This window comes from Hemiscyllium ocellatum, chromosome 3, assembly GCF_020745735.1.
Source record: "Hemiscyllium ocellatum isolate sHemOce1 chromosome 3, sHemOce1.pat.X.cur, whole genome shotgun sequence".
Classification (NCBI taxonomy): domain Eukaryota; kingdom Metazoa; phylum Chordata; class Chondrichthyes; order Orectolobiformes; family Hemiscylliidae; genus Hemiscyllium; species Hemiscyllium ocellatum.
The window spans coordinates 15,708,611-15,725,180 of record NC_083403.1 but is presented as its reverse complement, the minus strand read 5'-3'; the positions used below and the strand labels follow the sequence as shown (position 1 = coordinate 15,725,180).

The window sequence follows — 16,570 nt, the reverse complement described above, 5'->3', positions numbered from 1 at the left end:
GTTGTGGAGGTGCTGCTGTTGGACTGGGGTGGGCAAGATCAGAAGTCACACTACACCAGGTTATAGTCCAACAGCTTGAAATCACAAGCTTTTGGAAAGCTGCTCCTTCATTAGGTGAAGTGAAGAAAAGAACACAGGCACGGAATTTATAGGCAGTGAGACCTAAAGACCGTACATTGGTGTGAATGGAGTGTCTACAGGCTGAATAACAAGTGAAGGGATGACCAATGATCTGATTAATGGAGGCAGAGAGATAATTACAAAAATAAAAATAAAATGGTGTTGGAGGCAAGTCAACATGACAGGGTTAGGAGTTGTATGCTGAGGGTCTAACCAAAGTGACAAGTCAGCCAAAACTATACAAACTAATTAGGACAGAGAGATCACAAGTTACCAAGGTGATGGTGTCAAAACAGGACAGTAAGGAAGAGTTTACAGATACAGAACAGTATGGTGGGTTCACACACAACATAACATGAACCCAAGGTCACAGTCGGGGCTATCGTTATGGGTATGGAACTTGGCTATCAGTTTCTGGTTGGCAATTCTGCATTGTTGTGTATCTCAAAGGCTGCCTTGAGGACGTTTACTGAAGATCGGAGGGATGAGAAATAAATGCTGGGACTGCCAGCTATGCCCACAACCCACAAAAGAATTGACACATTTCCTTAGCACCCTAAAAGCTACAATCTCAAATTTGAATATACTTAACAAGTGAACACCCACAACCCTATGGGATAGAAAATTCCAAAAATTTCAGAGTTTTAAACCCCATTCCATAAATTGAGCAGATAACGCAAGACAACATGTTAATGTATTACTGAGGTAGGTCAATAACACAAGAAGCTGACAGCAGCCAGGACAAAGCAGCCTGCTTGACTGGTACTCTATCAACAACTGGCGCACAGTAGCAGCAGTGCGTACCATCTACACGATGCAATGGAGCAACTCACTAAGGCTCCTTCAACAGCACCTTCCAACTCTCAAAGAGAGGAGTACCGATACACAAGTACATCACCATCTGCAAGTTCCCCTCAAGGCCATCCTGACCTGAAAATATATCGCTGGTCAAAATTCTGAAACTCTCTCCCTAACTGCTGTGCAGGTATACATATACCCCACAGACTGTAGTGATTCAAGGAGATAGCTCACCGTTGCCTTCTAGAGGGCATTTAGGGATGAGCAATAAAGTCTGACCTAGTGGTGAGGTCCAAAGGATAAAATAAAAGATACCAAGATCCTAACCAGATGCTTAACCCTCAAGTACATTAGAAAAAACCATGGCACTAATTTGAGAGAGAGTAAGGAATGTTTCCCTGATGTACAATGTTTATCATTCAAACAACATCAAAGTGTTTTCCTGTCATTTGCAACGTGTTATTAGGAGCACATCAGCTGCTATATTTCGTAATATTGTAATAGTGGCCACTTTTCAAAACTATTTCATTGGCTGCAAAAAGATTTGGAACATTCTGTGAATGGAAAAGACACCATGCAAACACATATCCTTCTTTCCCTATACTTTATCTTTTAAATTTAGCCACAAACATATTTACACAATTTGGAAGCCCTATTGCTTTACTTCTGAACAGACAGCATAAAGGTGTACAATGCATTACAACTGTCAGGGATTTTCTTGACCACGATACCTGTAGTGCAAAGCCTAATCACAGTCATGAGAGCGTCCTCTAGAGGGCCTGTTTCACCTGCTTTTTCTATCCATTGTGCACCTAGATTTAGCTAGAGAATTGGCTCAGCAGGTCCTTTTCCAAGTGGATTGTACCAGCTTAAACCGGATGCAGGTTGGGGGTTTTCTGTCGTTCTCTGCATTGATAGAATATGGGCAGAGGTCAGGAGTTTAATTAAACTTTCTATATCTCCAACCTCTGACAACCCCCCTCCGCTAATGATTCTCAAAAATACAATGCGGATAGATCCTGAAGGGGTGAGTCCGGAGCTGCGGAATCAGAAAGTCTCTTCACCAGAGTTCAGCTTAAAATTTTAAACTTGTTTCTCTTTCCACTTCAAGAAACCAAAATCTTCAGGTTACAGGTGAAACTGAGAGAGTTGGCAAGCATGCAGCAAAGAACGACCTAACCATAAAACATCCAACTGTACAGTAAATTTCTACAAAAACCCCTCTTTCCAAACAAGAAAGAAACCCATTCGTTTTCCGATGGGTACAGTCCCTGTGTAAACCCTCAATACAGCATTCACAGGCCAGCGCAGATCAGGTTACAGGTCAAACTACCAGTCGATAAGTTTAATGCCCAGATCCGAGATGAATAAGGGTACGGGATGTGCAGAACTAGAGCTAAGGCTGTACTCTGGGTTCCACCACTATTCCTGTCCAGCTAGGGACTCATGATCTTTTGTCTCTCTTTGGCATGAATACATCCTTGCTTGACAGGAAGGCATGGCACATTCTGTTACAGTCACCAGCTGAGGATTCCCAATTCCAGACGGGAAAACCCCTAAACACTTATACCCCCAGGCGAGGAGGGGTGAACAGCTCCACTTCTTTTTCCAACACCTCTTGTGGTTGGTGGCAACAAGGTTATTTTACAAAGGATTCCTTCTTCATACATGCCTTTCTAAGTTGAATACATTTATGGTTTAAAGAGAGACAATTAATCAGGTCTGGGTGTTTATTAGCTGGTACGTGTGAGAAAAGGTAACAAAACAAACACACACATAGATTGGAAATATGAATTCTGCAAAAAGAAAAAAAGTTGAAGGGAAATGTGAATTAGTCCTTGTATTCCATGAAGAATGGACAAAGTTAGAACTCTCACAACACCAGGTTATTTGGAAGTACAAGCTTTCGGAGCACTGCTCCTTCAGGTAGCCTGGTGTCATGTGATTTTTACCTTTGACCACCCCAGTCCAATACCGGCACCTCCACATCATGAAGAATGCATACTGGAATGTTAAGGTGGACAATTTCGGGAATGCTGCCATTAGTACAGAAGCAGTTAATTTTGAGATCCTTGGCTCATCAGGTCAGCTGACAGGATTTTATCCTGATTTCTTGCCAACAGCGATCTAACTAGCTACCTCGATCTATGACCTTCACCACCCACTAGTCTAGCAGACAGGGCGACTAGGACCCAAAGACTAGGGGCTGCATTTGGCTTTTAACCACCTGGAAGGGTAAAACACAAACAAATCCGCAGTTGAAGACAAACGTCACAAGACAACCTGCTGCTGAAAGAGGCAGTCAGTCCCTCATTATTTCAGTAGCAAACTGCGATTAAAGTCCAATGTGTTTTGAATTGCATCATCCTTTTTAAAGGACAGCTGTTTGGAGTTTTTTTGGCACCTTTAGGTGTGACATTTCCTCTCTGGGCTTTGTGTAATCCACAAAGAGCTTTGCCAGTCAGCCATTAAGTTTAGATTTCCATCACCTTTTGGTGCATGTCCTCAGATCTCAAAACCTGGGAAATTCCTCCCACCAAAATTTAGTTTTAGCAAGAAGCACCAAGTGTAATCCTTCACCTAGTCAGGCATACTGAGCAATGCAATTCATGGAATTACATCTAACATGAGACACAAGGTCTGAGTTTTCAAAACACAGGATATGGTTTTCTTTAAGACATACAGTCCTCAAATGTAACATCAGAACAGCAATGAAATTCATACAGCACATTACTAATTTATTTAATAGGCTGAATTTGTTTTGGCTTGATGATAGTTATTTTCCATTTAGTTTGGAATTTCTTAAAAATTGTCCTGATTAGTGCAAGTTGACAAGCTTTGACAAATGCACCTTTTCACAGCAGTACTCACGTTCATGCCCCAAATGACTAAAAGTATATTAAACTAATATTCTAAAATCGGGGAACCCCAATTAGGAGCATCACTTATGAATGCTACGGACATGATCCCATATAAGTAATTTTAAATATCTGACATAGGAATATTTACTGTACTTATTAACAGCTGCTTTAAATTGGCATGAATTGTGTTCTGACTTGCACACAAACCAATTCCCAAATATCCTTCAAAACCAAATCCATTCACTAGCCTGGGACTGCCTGTAAAAAATCTTTCTTTTAAAATGCAAGGTTGGCATCACTTAACCACTACATGTTGTCAACTAAGGGTCAGTGGCAGAACCCTGACTTCTGACTCATGAAAACTATGAAGTGGATTCCACATTACGCATTAGAAACTTGCACACAAATTCGCCGCTAGGAATGAATGAGAAAATAGCAGAGACATTAAATCAATATTCTGTCCTTGTTTTCACAATATGGAGAAGATAGCAGGAATAGCGGGGAACCAAATGTCATAAATGAGACTGGGGAAACAAATGTATTTAATATTACAAAGCAGTGGCGAACTGAACGACTAAAAGCTGACAAAGGTTGACTACACCTGATGGCCTATGCCCTGGAGATTGATAAGATGTAGAGATCGAGTGGTTGTTTTAGCTATGATCTGCCAAAATTCCATAATTCAGAACAGTCCAGCAGATTGCAAGTTAACGAGTGGAACACACTGTTTTAAGAAAAGGAGACAGTAAACAGAACTACAAGCCAGTTAACCTGGTACCTGTCAGACAGAAATGTAAGGATCATTCTACTTCTAAGTGGTTACATGACATTTAGAAACTCATAATATAACCAAACATAATTTAATTAAAGAAAAATCATGTTTGAAAAATATAATAGCTCTTTTTAAAGGATATAACCTAGAGGGTAGGTGAGGGAACCAATGGGTACAGCTTACATATATCATTTTGAAAAGGCTTTGCAAGATTTGGAGTTTCCAAAGGTAATGTGCCATACAAAGTGTTAATACACAAGACAAGGAGACGAGGTTGGGGGTAACATATAAACAGGAATAGATGCTGTGTTCAAGGATACGCATCACAGTGTGAACGTATCAGTCACTCTCAGTTTGGCAGGTGTTACTGTAGGAGTGCATCAAGGATAACAGCATCAGCTATTTACAATATACAACAATAATACATAAGGAGATCGGTGTAATGCAAAAAACACAAAGTTGAATGTAGTTGCAGCAAACAATTATGAAGGCAAATAATATGCCTTCCAATATTGCAAGAGTTTTAAAGAAATCTCGCCACAAAATTGTGGGACTTTAGCAAGTCCACATTTGGAATACTGTGCACAGTTTTGGTCTCTGTAAACAAGGAAGAACACTTGCCTCAGAAAGGGTGCAATGAAAGCATAATTCCTAGGACAAGAGAGAAATAGAGTAGAATCAGCCGATGTTCTCTGGAGGTTAGAAGAGTGAGTGCATTGTAGAGATTCTGGGAGTGCTTGTCAGGACAGATGCTCAGGGAATGAAGAGTCTTACATTTATAATTCCACAAACTTCCTGTTAAATATTTTAAATTTTCCATCATTGCCTCAAAAGGATAGTGCTCGCTCAATTAATTCATGACTTCCAAGACACTCAGTGATGGGTTTAAGTGACATACAGCTAGAACATCTGAAATTTATGTAGCATGGTGTCTCTCCTAAGTGTAAAAAGTACAACTTCACAACATGGGCTCTGTCCTGTGTGGATGAAAGGGGTCTGCGTTACAAATTGTGCATTGATATCCAATTATAAAAAGAGGCAAAAAGGACTACAAACGAATATGGATGCCAAATGATATGCGCATGGTGGGAAGTGACAAACATGCTGGCATGATTTCACACAGCACTGGATGCCAAGTCATTGTCATGATAACCTGTAGAATAGGTCAGGACCAGCCCATTGAAAAGTTATTCAGCGCACTTGTTGTTTAAACAATGTGCAGAAACACATTCACTTTTTAAGGTATTCTATACGCAGTTTTTTTTCCCCACTGTTACTCTTTTTCGATTAACATTGCAAAAATGCCTGTAGCTCTTTATTTGGAATGTGAGCAATTCTGACATACTTCAAGCTTCACCTATCCCTGGTTACACTTAAAACATAGGTGGCTCCTTCTTGATTCGGAATAATGGCTAGCTGGATATGCCAGTTCAGTGGAGATGGAGGTGAATTAACCGTTGAGCAAACTCATTTACCTCTCCACCCCCAAGGCTGCAAGCCTCATTCCTGATGAAGGGCTTTTGTCCAAAACGTCGATTTTCCTGCTCCTCAGATGTTGCCTGACCTGCTGTGCCTTTCCAGCACCACTCTCTTGACTCTAATCTCCAGCATCTGCAGTCCTCACTTAGGCTCAGTTAATAAGTGGCTGATTCTCTTCCAATTGAGGCATTAATGAACCAGTTTAAAACCTTCATGTTCAGCTTTCTGGTGCCACCCTAGAAATGATTAGATTTCCAACTTGCCATGGCAGGATTTAATGATGAACGCTCAAACAAGGAGCAGGATTAGGTCACGCATCATGCTTAACTACTTAATGACACCACGGCTCCATATTCCCATGTACCTCTCCATAACCTTTCACCCCTTTGCTTATCAAAAATCAATCAAGGTTTAAATTCATGATCTCTGTTACTGGTTGAGTACAATAACCACTACATCACATGCTCAAGCTTAACTTCATTCTCTTCATGGGATATTTTTAAAAATTATCTCAAAACAGAAGTGCTTTTCAGAGCAATGACACTTTTAATTTCTGTTGTATGTCAGAGAGGATTGGGTTGTGGAGAGATAATATTGTAATATTATGTGTGTATGGGCTTCCCCAAAGCATTGCTCGGTGGGTTAGAAGGTACTTTCTTCTAAAACAAAAAAGATGATAATCAAGTGTGACATGGCATCTGATTGAGTTACACGAAATATCTACTATATACAAGACTTTTTATATCTGTAATGTATTAAAATTTCCCAATGTCAGACCAACTGAAGGAAGATGGTATAGCCCACCAGGTGAAAGATGAAAGGAGATTGCAGTGGTCTTGGTTACTGTTGTTCAACATGTCACTGGAATCTGACTCCAAACCCATGATCAGACAGACAACAGTCCCCAAATTCTGATGTTAAGCAAACTCATCCACAGCTTCGAACAAGTCTGACAATAACATAATGTTACCCATGACCACATGCATATGAATGTAGAAGCTAGACTTGAGAAACAGGCTGATTACCTTCACAGATCCATGTTAGTGATTATGCCTAACTCAACCTTCCTTTCATTCTGGATCAGTGAAGGGCTTTTGCCCGAAACGTCGATTTCGCTGCTCGTTGGATGCTGCCTGAACTGCTGTGCTCTTCCAGCACCACTGATCCAGAATCTGGTTTCCAGCATCTGCAGTCATTGTTTTTACTTCCTTTCATTCTATTCAATTCATCTAACCGTGTCAAGGTGTCCTATTCATTATTGCCCTCACATACTCATTCAGGATTTTCTCATAAATTTTGCATTTCATCACAACGACTTCCTGTAATGAGTTTCGCATTCTGACTACAAGCATTCCTGGTACAACCAATGTTCCACCAACACGAATTGGCTATAACGCGATTGACGAACAGTGGATACTCCTAAAGAAGGGCTCATGCCCGAAACGTCGATTCTCCTGCTCCTTGGATGCTGCCTGACCTGCTACACTTTTCCAGCAACACATTTTCAGCTCTGATCTCCAGCATCTGCAGTCCTCACTTTCTCCTAGGACAGTGGACAGTATTTGGATAGCATGACTTTTCTACTGCATAGGTATAGTGATATCCCACAGTGATCTTCTGCAGCGCAATTCTCTATAGCACGAGGTTGTACAGGAATGGAACCATCTCATTATACCAGAAAGGGCGGCACGGTGGCACAGTGGTTAGCACTGCTGCCTCACAGCGCCAGAGACCTGGGTTCAATTCCTGACTCAGGCGACTGACTGTGTGGAGTTTGCACATTCTCTCCGTGTCTGCGTGGGTTTCCTCCGGGTGCTCCGGTTTCCTCCCACAGTCCAAAGATGTGCAAGTCAGGTGAATTGGCCATGCTAAATTGCCCGTAGTGTTCGGTAAAGGGGTAAATGTAGGGGAATGGGTGGGTTGCGCTTCGGCGGGTCGGTGTGGACTTGTTGGGCCGAAGGGCCTGTTTCCACACTGTAAGTAATCTAATCTAATCTAAAAAATACCTGTACTTTGCCCAATACGATGACAGACTGGTGAGTCCGATGTCAGTGGGGGGTAAGTTGTTGGAGGGGACTCAGAGACAGGATTTATATGCATTTGGAATGGTAAGGACTGATTAGGGATAGTCAGCATAGCTTTTTGCGTGGGAAGTCATGTCTCACAAACTTGATTGAGCTTTTTTTGAGGATATGACCAAGAAGATAGATGAGATTGGAGCAGTAGAGCAGTTTAGTCAGGCTTTCAGCAAGGTTCTGTACGTTAGGCAGGTTTGTAAAGTTAGATCACATGGGATCCAGGAAGAGCTAGCCAATTGGATACAAAATTGCCTTGACAGTAGGAAACAGAGGGTGGTTGTACAGGGTTGTTTTTCAGACTGCAGGCCTGTGACCAGTGGTGTTCCACAGCAATTGCTGATGGACCCACCGTTGTTTAACAATTATGTAAATGATTTGGAAGAGAATATAAAAAGCATGGTAATATAGTGGATAGTGAAGGCGGTTATCTAAGAGGGCAACGAGGTCTTGATCAGCTGGGACGCTGGATAGTGGCAGATGGAATTTAATTTAGATAAATGCAAAGTGTTGCATTTTCTAAGACAAATCAGGGCAGGACTTACACAGTTAATGGTCGGGCCTTGGGAAATATTGTTACACAAAGATAGCCAAAGGTTCAGGAACATAGTTCCTTGAAAGTAATGTCACACAGAGAGAGGATGGTTCGGAAGGTGTTCAACACGCCAGCCTTCATTAGTCAGAGCACTGAATATAGGGATTGGGACGTTATTTTGTGGCTGTAGAGGACAGTGGTGAGGCCAAGTCTACAGTACTGTGTACAGTTCTATTTGCCTTGCTGGAGGAAGGATATTAAATTGATTGGGGTGCAGAAAAGATTTAAGAGAATGTTAACATTTCTCTGGTTCCTGGCTTATGATCTCACCTGCCTTTGTAAAGGTGCAGTATTATACTGTTGGTAATTATGATAGCCCCTGATAACCCCGGTTCTGAAATCTGGAGATTTTCAAAATTCATCTCTGAAGCTTCATAATTCACTGGGTGTGGTCCTGATTTATACAAGTTTAAAGTGACTGAGTGAAGCCATGTACATCCACTCATCCATTTACACGTCCCATCATACAGTCATTCAATCTCACCTATACCAAATTCCTGATCATCTCCTGAGCCTTGTAATCACTCCTGTCACCAAGATCTCAACTGATTGATGAAACTTACTTTCTGTGCACTTCGTCATATTCCACTTTTCCTATCCTACTCTAATCAGAATATCTTTTTGCCTCACCATCTTTCAACTGAAAAAAACAACTTTCCCTTAGCTTCCTCACCATTACATACAAAAAGATGTCTTACATCTTCCTTTAGATTAGATTACTTAGTGTGGAAACAGGCCCTTGGGCCCAACAAGTCCACACCGACCCACCGAAGAGCAACCCACCCTGACCCATTCCCCTATATTTACCCCTTCACCTAACACTACGAGCAATTTAGCACGGCCAATTCACCTAACCTGCACATCTTTGGACTGTGGGAGGAAACTGGAGCACCCGGAGGAAACCCACACAGACACGGGGAGAACGTGCAAATTCCACAAAGACAGTTGCCCAAGCCGGGAATTGAACCCGGGTCTCTGGCGCTGTGAGGCAGCAGTGCTAATCACTGTGCACCGTGCCGCCCGTAAGTCTCGAATAGATACACAGATCAGAGCCCAAACTACTGTAGACCACAGAGGGAAATAATGTGGATGCTGGAAATCTGACAACAAAACAGAAAATGCCATTGAAACTCAGTCGGACCAGCTGACAAAGATTTCGAGTTCAATATGGATTTACTTTTCAACAAGAGGCAAAGTTAACTCTGTTTCTGCACAGACACTGCCAGGTGTTACTGGGTTTCTCCAGAACTTCCTACTTTTAGTGCTTATTTCTCGAGTTTTCTTTGGAATGAATACAAACCTGCAGTGTTGCAAAGATGAATTCTTACATTTTGACGTAAATGTTGCCAAAGCTATATTTAACACCTGTTAAGGATTTTAACTAGACAAGCTCAACAGAACTCCTGCGCACACTTCCTCTGCTTCAGCAATACCAAAATCTTATTTTACTGAAAGCTGGGGTTGACCAATTTTAAGGATTCCTCCATTATGACTGATAGATATTTACAAACAAAGAAATAACTCGCATTTCTAGAGCACTGATTAAATCTAATCATGTAGTAATGTAGGAAACATGGCAGTCAACTCCAGATAGCAAGCTCCCATAAACAGCAATCACATAATGACCAGATAATTTGTTGCCAGTGATGCTTACTGAGAAATAAACATTAGTGAGAACACTTTGCGTCAAATTCCCTGTTCCTCTTTGAAGTAATGCCATGGGATCTTTAATACCCACCTGAGTAGTTAGATAGATTAATTAATTCTCACCAATGCCTTTGTCAGCACTGCTGTTACAGCTATCCTCCTTTATACTAAACCTTTCATCTGATAAACTTTCAACACACTCTCACATTGAGTGAATGAGCTCAACTTTAGCTCTGCAGAAAGGGGGAAAAGCACAAAACTGGCCTAACGTAGGTTCCTGCATGGTTTCACATGTTGGACAGCAGGAAAGTAATAGAATGCAGGAAACAAAGTTAGAAATTGTTGGAACAAAAAAATCAAAATGCCTATCTCTTAAAGGGAAAGGTCTGGTAATATTTTAGGTACAGACAACTCATCAGAATTCCTTTGCCAATCTTCACTGATTTAGTACACAGTCGCCATGTATTTCATGCAGCAGTTTACAGCAGTTTTTCTCTTTATTTGTAGCACCTGGAGACATTAGGATCACTCTGCAAAGCACCTTAATTTCTGGAACACGTTATTTCCAATCAAATGTCTTTGTATATATTATGAATCAACCTGCTCAGACATTTTATAATACATGTCTGGGGCTGCTGGAACCTTCTGACTCAGAGTTGGGACACTAATCCAGATTCCTTATAGATAGTTCCTATAAAACCTCTCATATATACAGAACTTGCCCTTACAACAGGGTCTGCTCACACCCAAGTCGTTAGAGTATGAAGTCAGCCCTCCAAGTCAGAGGAATATGGAGTAGGCTGCCCAGGGCTGAAAAGATCACTTGGAAATAAAACTGCTGGGTGAACGTGCGGTCGGTCATGACTACAATGACCACTTAAACTTAACAGCATGCTAGGAAGTCATGTAGCAAAGCAATAACAATATTAAAATAAATAAAATAGGACCAGCAAAGACATGTATATCTGCTTTGTTTTGAAGTCAAAAGATATTTCTGGAAGCACTTTGGCCCTAAACACTCATCATCATCAGCAGTGGCAAGCAACATTGTTTACTCAAGTAACTATAGCCACAGGTCCTCTTCTTCAGATAGTTAAGAATGCGATGTGCCTTGTGCCAATGGAAAAGAAACAGGAAATTACCTTGTGTACTGCAACTAGGCACTGAACAATTTTGTGAATTGCACATTATGTTCCACGGGTCTTTGTGCATCACCATATCAGATCAAGGAAAAGCCTTTTGTTTGTTCAGTAGGGCTGTGAAAGAGCTCCATTTGCCAGCGACGTGCCCAGCCAAGTGGTGCCACACGTCGCTCACAGTGTGACCTTGACATAACATGGATGGTCACTAGTTAACAGGTAACTTTTCAATGGCAATGGTATCAGTATAGGAGTGAAAGAGACCAGGTACAGAACTGAGCACTTCTTTGCTGTGATACTGAGCAGAGGAAATTAATGTTATTCAGCACAGCTAGATCATGAACCTTCACGTGGAAATAAATTCCCAAAAAGATTTTGGAGGGTGCAATTGGAACTGAATAATTTTTCATGGTGATATTTCAAATAGAAGGTGAAACTAAATGTTGCACCAAATGCATCACTCTGCACAAATGCTATTGTGCTTCAGTGGCTAATATTAGTACATAGCAAGATTCCACAACAATGACATATATACTGAATATTCTTTCTGGAAGTCCTAGTCAAGGGTGTAATGCTGGCCTGGACACTGTAAATGGTGAGTTACAGCTTTTTACAAACAATGCCAGGGGAATTTCAACATTGACTAAAACAACTTTTGGATAGTAGACTACCACTGTTGGGCAATACAGATCTTTCTTCTCCACAACCTATGGTCAAATTCCACAACTGACTGAATGCTTCCTTTCTTGCAATTTATTACAGCAGTGAAATGAGGTCAATACAAGGCATTTTGCTCAGGAAAGCAACAAAAGGGCTAATGAATGGACTGGAAATATTACTTTTCTTTCACTTTCTTTCAAATGGGATTACAACATATTATTGGCGCACACAGTTTTATCTTGTAGCTGACACAAGGGCAACATCGTGGATCGTCTGCCACCCACAGAGGTGTCAGAGCCATTGATCCCATAATTGGCATCAACCATGATACCAAATGGTCATTGGATAGACATACGGATGCAAATGGAATAGCATAGGTGGGCTTCATATCGGTTGCACAGGTCGGCGCAACATCGAGGGCCAAAGGGCCTGTATTGCGCTATAATGTTCTATGACCTCTCTCCTGTGGTAAGGGAAAGGCAGCAAGAGTGGGTACATTACTTTCAATTCCAGCCTGCGCCACACTGGATCCAAAGTAATGTACCCACTCTTTCTGCCTTACCCTTACCGCTCCATTATTTGCTCCTGTCGCTGCCCCATTTCTCCTCTTTCCCTGTTGCCCTAGCAATACCCACGTTCCATTCAAGAATATGCACGATATGTCTGATTAACAGGTCTAGAAAATCCCATCAAGTTACATCAGCCGTCAATGCTAAATTATTGAACACCCACATCCCTTGCACGTTTTCCTGATGAATATTTCCAATGACTGCATTTAGGTTCTTCCCACTGACATTCTGGACACTGACCAGTGACAGCAAAAATAGAATGATCTTCCTCTAGCCACAGTCTGGATAACTAAAGATCTGCTGTTTTCTGTGAATTCAATAAGTTTCAATTACTGACTTTCTTCACATTATTTAACATGAATATTACACTGCTCTCCAACAACACAAGTTCACAATTGATATCATAAACATACTTCAGTCTTAGTGTTGACACAAGACGTCACAGATATTCTATCCTGTAATACCACAATTCATTATGGCCACTATCAGTTGGGGATACCTGTCAAGCTTTTGATTTGACCACAGTCCTATTGTATGCAAAGGTTTTATATCCACTCCCAGTTCCACTGTTACGGACCAGCACACAATGTATTACAATATGTGGAATAAGTATATAATCAGGGTGAGGGGGATCGCCAGTCTGACCAAAACAAGTTTCCCATGCTTAATTCTTTTAAACTGCATTTTATTATAATCTCCCGGTTCCTGTTAAACTCCTATCACATTACCGCCATTTCACAGCCATGACCAGTGATCAGATGCAATCTATTTATAGAATCATAGTCACGTGCAGCACTGAAACAGATTCTTCGGTCCAAATGGTCCATACTGATCAGATATCTTAAATTAATCTAGTCCCATTTGCCAGCATTTGGCCCACATCTCTCTAATCCCTACCTATTCAAAAACCCATCTAGATCCTTTTAAATGTAACTGTACCAGCCTCCACCACTTCCTTTGGCAGCTCATTCCACACATGCAGCAGCCTCTGAGTAAAAAAGTTGCCCCTCAGGTCCCTTTTAAATCATTCCCCTCATCTGAAACCTATGCCCATCTAGGTTTGGACTCCCCTATCCTGGAGAAACAAAAGACCTTGGCCATTCACCCTATCCACGTCCCTCATAATCTTATAAACTTCTCTAAGATTACCCTTCAGCCTCTGATACCTCAGGGAAAATTGCCCTAGCCTATTCAGCCTCTCCCCATGGTTCAAACCCGCCAAACCTAGCAACATCCTTATAAATCTTTTCTGAACACTTTCAAGTTTCACAACATCCTTCCCATAACAGGGAGACCAGAACCTGAACACAGTGTTCCAAATGTGGCCGAACCAATGTCCTGTACAGCTGCAACATGACTTCCCATCTCCCATACTCAATACACTGACCAATAAAGGCAAGTTCCCAAACAGCTTATTGCCGGTGCTTGAGGCAAAGTATAAGCCTGAGGTCTGGGGGAGATCATTTCTCACTGCCAAAAAATGGCTTCTCATTCCAACAATGCATCTTCTCTTCAACCCGTGTTTGCACCTTTTCTTTCCAGAAAGGGAGTAGTCTGAGAAAATGATAGGAAAACAGATGGAAACGCGACCAGAAAAGCTATTAGGTGCAAAACATTATTTCAGTTTCTCTCTCTACAGATGCTGCAAGGCCTGGTGAGTTTCAGATCTCCAGCATATAATTCAGACTAAAGTTTTTGAAGATTAGAAGGTTGAGATATGATATTATTGAAGGATATAAAACTGTGAGGGGTCTTGAGAGTTGGATGCTGATAGGAAGCATCCTCTGGAGGGTGAATCTAGAACTCGAGAGCACAGTTTCAAAATGGAATGAAGACAAATTTAATCTCTCAAGGGGGGTTAATGTTTGGTAATTCTCTTCCCATGCAGAGGCAGCTGGGTGATTGAATATAGTCGCAGTTTATATAGTCAGAACAATTTTGATCTCAGTAAATGGCAGGAGCAGGGGTTATCAACAAAATGTCCTTTTTCTGTTCCTATTTCTTAAGATCCTACAGAGAACTAACATGAGAGGCATAGGCTTGAAGGTAAGCTAGCAGCGTGTCATCTTGACTGGAAGACAGTGTTTGATATTGCCATACATACCAACTGATGAAAATAAAAATATCTTAAAACATGACATCCAATGGACAGGAAAATTAATTAAAGGCTTTTATCCACAGGATATAATGTACAATAATCAACAGAAGTTGTGAGGAACTTCAGGTTTGTTCACTAGTTAGAGTTACTAACGAGAAAGTGAGGGAACTCAATATTGAAATCAACAGTGCCACACACAAAAAAAAGAATTTACCTGCTCGGTGAGCCATCTTTACACAAATTTCAATCTTCTTATGCTCTTCAAAGCAGAGGCCTGTGATCCGACGTGGCAGCATCCCTCCATCTGACCGGATAAACTGACTGAGCAGGAGCACGTCCTAATCAGAAATAAGAGAACAATGTAAGAAAGGATGGGGTAGAGGTAAGGCCAATGGGCTGGTAACCCAGATGATCAGGCTCATGCTGTAGGAATATAAGTTCAAAACGCAACACAGTAGCTTTGCAAATCTGAATTCAACTAATAAAAGGTAGAATATAGTTATTGCATCACTGGTGACCATGGTTAAAAACCCATCTGGTTCTCTCACGTCGTTTAAGTTAAAGTAATCTGTCATCTTTACTTGGCCTGACCTACGTGTGACTCCAGACGGATAGGAAAATGTTTGACTGTGAAACGGATGAGCAAGCACCTCACTTCAACAGCAACTTGGATGGACAAAAAACTGTTGGCCTTGTCTGTGACACCTACTTTGCAAGAAAGAATAAAATAAGAATGACCTCTAATCCATCATCACAAAGTGGGGAAGGTTAAGTATTTAACTTAAACCTCAAACATATGGCTCATGCAGTTAAATATCACCTCAACAAACTTAAGCACATGACTGGAAGAGGACAGAGACAGTCAATGTTTTACTAGGAAGCCTATTAAATCAGAGTCGAGAGTGTGGTGCTGGAAAAGCTCAGCCGATCAGGCAGCATCTGAGGAGCAGGAGAGTCAACGTTTCAAGCATAAGCCCTTCATCATATTCCTGACGAAGGTCTTATGCCTTCATAATGAAGGTGGTCAGCATCTTCAGTCCTCACTTGCTCCTAACCTATGAAATCACTCCTAGCTAGTAGATTTGAAGCATATTGAAGATTTCCTCAAAAACCCAGCCCACAGCCAAATGCCCAGAGGAACCTATTTTGGACTTCCCTTGCTTTGTTAAGAAATCTCCTCCCACCCCCTCGCCCTGCTGTGCACCTTCCTCCTTGCTGCAGGCTAGACCTGGTACTGTGTGGAGCCGAACTGAATCAAAGGTTGTCTCACTCCATGACATTTAACATCCAGTTCCACTAAAAAAGAATGTTGTGCATTCTGGGACAACTGGAAGTGACAAGATCGTGAACTCTTGACAAATCCTTTAACCAAAGAACTTGCAAAAAAAGCCTTTAAAGTTTATCAATAAAGTATTGGCACATAGTTAAATTCTCATTTCTTCCCTCCCTCCCCCAACTTCTCTTGTACAGGGTCATCCAAGTGCGGACAAATCTTCACACACACATCACTCCTCACACTCATGCTGGCTTAGTATTGCGACTAATTTGTAGCTCTCTCCAAGTGAGGACTCTGTGTCGATCTAAAAGGCACAGTCTGCCCCGACGATTTTAATTCCCTCAATTTAGACCATAAGGTGTACGAGCAGAAGCCCGTTGAGTCTGCTATGCTATTCAATAAGATCTAATAATCTTCAACTCCACTTTCCTGCTTTTTCCCTATAATCCTTGATCCGTTACTGATTAAAACTCTGTCTATT

General features: G+C 41.4%; 1 protein-coding gene across 2 annotated transcripts in view; it reads right to left on the bottom strand.

Annotated features, from left to right (window-relative positions):
- The window catches only part of mrps18a (mitochondrial ribosomal protein S18A), an 83,117-nt gene that overhangs the window by 46,024 nt on the left and 20,523 nt on the right, over positions 1 to 16,570 (bottom strand). For both annotated transcript variants that reach the window (XM_060855818.1, XM_060855829.1), the window contains exon 4: positions 15,028 to 15,151. In XM_060855818.1, the coding sequence (XP_060711801.1) occupies positions 15,028 to 15,151 (124 nt within the window). The remainder of the gene's footprint in view (positions 1 to 15,027; positions 15,152 to 16,570) is intronic.